Source organism: Cucurbita moschata, unplaced genomic scaffold (genome assembly GCF_002738365.1).
Source record: "Cucurbita moschata cultivar Rifu unplaced genomic scaffold, Cmos_1.0 Cmo_Scf00018, whole genome shotgun sequence".
Taxonomy (NCBI): Eukaryota; Viridiplantae; Streptophyta; class Magnoliopsida; order Cucurbitales; family Cucurbitaceae; genus Cucurbita; species Cucurbita moschata.
This window is the reverse complement of record NW_019268534.1, coordinates 3,764,376-3,767,647: the sequence shown is the minus strand read 5'-3', so window position 1 is coordinate 3,767,647 and position 3,272 is coordinate 3,764,376. Positions and strand designations below refer to the sequence as shown.

The 3,272-nt window shown below is 46.1% G+C and overlaps 1 protein-coding gene across 1 annotated transcript in view; it reads right to left on the bottom strand.

Moving 5' to 3' along the window:
* Window positions 1–577: 577 nt before the first annotated feature.
* Window positions 578–3,272, bottom strand: part of LOC111456249 (protein enabled homolog) — a 3,674-nt gene continuing 979 nt past the window's right edge. Inside the window, exon 2 of the mRNA XM_023098066.1 lies at window positions 578–2,120. Coding sequence (XP_022953834.1) covers window positions 681–2,120 — 1,440 coding nt within the window. The 3' untranslated portion in view covers window positions 578–680. The remainder of the gene's footprint in view (window positions 2,121–3,272) is intronic.

Sequence of the window (3,272 nt, the reverse complement as noted above, 5' to 3'; positions counted from 1 at the left end):
TGATGCCAGTCTCATAGGATCCTCCAAAAGCATCCTATGTCAGTTCCATTTCTTCCCCTCTACTTGATTTCTGTCTTACTTCTATGCCAACATTACCTACATCTTACTTTGCACGGTTTTATATCCCTTTCTATTAGGGATAATACATCTTATGGTAAGTTTCGAACTTCTCCCGAATATTTTATCGTGTCTACGTCCTTCAATGATGTAGGGTCCGTTTGCATTAAGAATAACTAAGAAAGGAAAATTTATAGTGTGAAAATAGGGATTAGCTGCTACGAAAAAACTAGTAAATTTATTAAACAAATTTAATTAAGGGCCACTAATGTGATACAACTCATGTATTTTGGCAAAATTGTTTTTCAAACTTCAAGTTAGATTTAATAATAGCATGCTGTCACATCACCGATAATAATAAGTAAGAACATAAGCCTTTAAATTCAACTTTAATAATTCAATTATGGATTGCTTAAATTATTATAGTTATTCAATACAAATCTCGTGATATTGACTAATATTCAAATTATATTATCCTTTCATTTATCATGGACCAAATAATTAGAGAAAATATGTTTTGTATTATGGTATTCTAAAAAGCTTCAAACAAGCTCTACAATAACTAAAAAAAATAAAAATAAAATAAATAAATAAATAAAATAGAAGTCTATATGGGCTGGGCCTTATCTTGGGCCTGGGCCTGGTGTTCGGCCTAGGTTAGATCTCTTTCTCGCCGTCTTCTCTTTGATGGAATTCATCTTCTGCAACTTCAAATCGGCTCTGAATCTTGCAATGAACTTATCGGCTTTACTGTTGACATCAGGGCTGGAACAGAACATCGGAATTGTCGAGTCTTTCACGAGTTTCCTTTCGCCGGCCGCCGGTTTTCCATCGGCTTCACTCTCATCCATGTCCGGCGAAACGGCTCTTGGTGTACTGCTGTTGCTTCCGACACTGTCGAAGTCTCCATGCATTCTGAACGGCGGCGGCGGCGGTGGAGGAGGAGGAATCGGATGGAATGGAGACTCACCGCCAATGCGCGTACTGTACTCTTCGTCATTTAAACTGTTCAGTCTCGCGAGCTCCACTGGAGGCTCGTGAGGCTTGAGGAGATGATTTTGATCTTCGATAATTGGTTTAGGTTCTGATGAGGCTATGGATGGTGGCGACTCTGGTGAAGGTGTGGATTGTACTTTTTTGCCTCTTCCTTTCTTGGATGTAAATAGAACTTGCAAAACTGACGGCGAAGGAAGCGGCGGAGGAGGCGGTGGTGACGGCGGTGGTAATGACGATGTTGAAGGGCGTTGGGAGGCGACGATAGCCTCGAAGCTTTCGATGCTTTTTTGTCTTTGCTTCTTCCTCCTCCTCCGCAGTGCGGACCAAATTTCTTTTGGAGCGCCACCTCTCTTCTTCTCGTTTTTAACGCTCTTCTGCTCCGATTCCCGATAGAACAACGGCGGTGAGAGTGGAGGAAGCGGAATCCGTTGAAATTCCGCGACGTCCGAATCGCCATTTTTGTTGTGTTGGTCAATCTCTCCAGCAGGCGTATGGCTATGGACCTTATGCGTTCTCTTTGGCCTTCGTTTTACCACTTTAGGAGTCGTGTTAGCGGGAGGCGGAGGGGTTGGAGGCGGTGATGGTGATCGCGGAGGAGACACCTGCGGCGGCGGCGACCGCGGCGGAGAAGGTATTGGCAGTTGTGAATATACATCTTCACGAATCTCAGATCTGTCGAAACCAATACTTTTGACATCAGAATCTTCGCGTTCAAGCTCCGGCCGAGCTTCACGACGACGATAAAGCTGATCGGAGTACGGAAACCGATTATTAGGCACGTGAGTATCGTCATAAGATCGCCGCCGTTGATCACCAGCAACCAATGAAGACTCCTGCAGACGTAGATCCGGATACGAACTGCTACTCCTCATCCGATTGACAGTGTAATGAATCGGCCGATGATCGGCATATCCATCCCATTGGCGCGGATTCCTAGGGTTTGTCTTAATTGTCCGCCTAGAAGAAACGCTCCGATCTTCAAAAGAGTCTCTACTATCATCACCAGCGTTTCTGCTAAGAAACCCGCAAACAATGGCGAAGAGGACAAGAACCAAATTGAGCGAATCCTGTTGAATTTCGATAATTGGCCAGGGAAATCACCGAGAGGATATTGTCGACAGGAGGTTGTTGGAGGAAAGATAAAATGCGTAAAATAAGAGAGAGAGAAGGACTGAAACTTTGACTGCTCTTCAAAATCCGGTAGTGAAATCTTGTAAACAGATTTCCTATTTAAATACAACCTATCCTAAAAATGGGTGGAGAGTGGCCAACTGAATCTGTGCCACTTCCTAGAAAATTGACGTCTAAGAATTAGCTAATCCATTCGACGTGTTTGTCAAATGGTCAAAGGGAAATTAAATGTAAACGTGTGAATCTAAATAAAGAAAAAACAAAGGTTTTATCTAACAATCTCCTCCTAAAACCTGTGTTATATCTGCCTTGCCTTATTTCGTTTCGTTTGAACTCCGTTTTGAGCCCTATGGCTCGGTGTCCCTGGCGGCATGTCCTCCAGACTCCACGTCTTGTTCGGCCGCCTCTTCTTCGAGTTGGCGCGCCCCCAGTCCAGGTGGTTCACCTCTTCCTAATAGGTCTTCCATCTTCCGGTACCTGGCCGAGAAGTTGACTGGTTGCTCTATCTCTAGCTTTAGGATGTAAAGGCAATTTGTCGTGCACCGAACTTGCGTGAGCAACCGTCGTCGATCATCGCGGATCCTAAGTAGCCCGCGTTTGATGGAAATGTGGCAGCCGGCCTTATCGAGTTGACCCAGGCTCACAATATTAGCCTTGAGTCTCGGGATGAAGTAGACGCCGGTCAGCTTGTGATGATTGCCTCCCTTGCCGACGAATAGGATGGTACCGTGCCCTTCGATCTCGACGACGGAGCCATCGCCGAATTTCACCGTCCCGCGAATCCCCGAGTCAAGCTCAGAGAACGCAGACTTGGCCCCGGTCATATGGTTTGATGCCCCCGTGTCGAGGACCCATCGCCGGTGCTCTTGCTGCTTGCCTCTTTCACCGAGCACTCGCTCCTCCTTTAGTCGAATTGGCTCCCCAGGTGCATTTGTTATGCACAGTTGGAGTTCTTCCTCGGGTTCGACGTTCACCGGAGCAGTTATGCCGTCGTCGATTACCTCTGTGGATTTGGGGAGTTCTTCCTCGGGTTCGACGCTCACCGGAGCAGTTATGCCGTCGTCGATTACCTCTGTGGATTTGGGGAG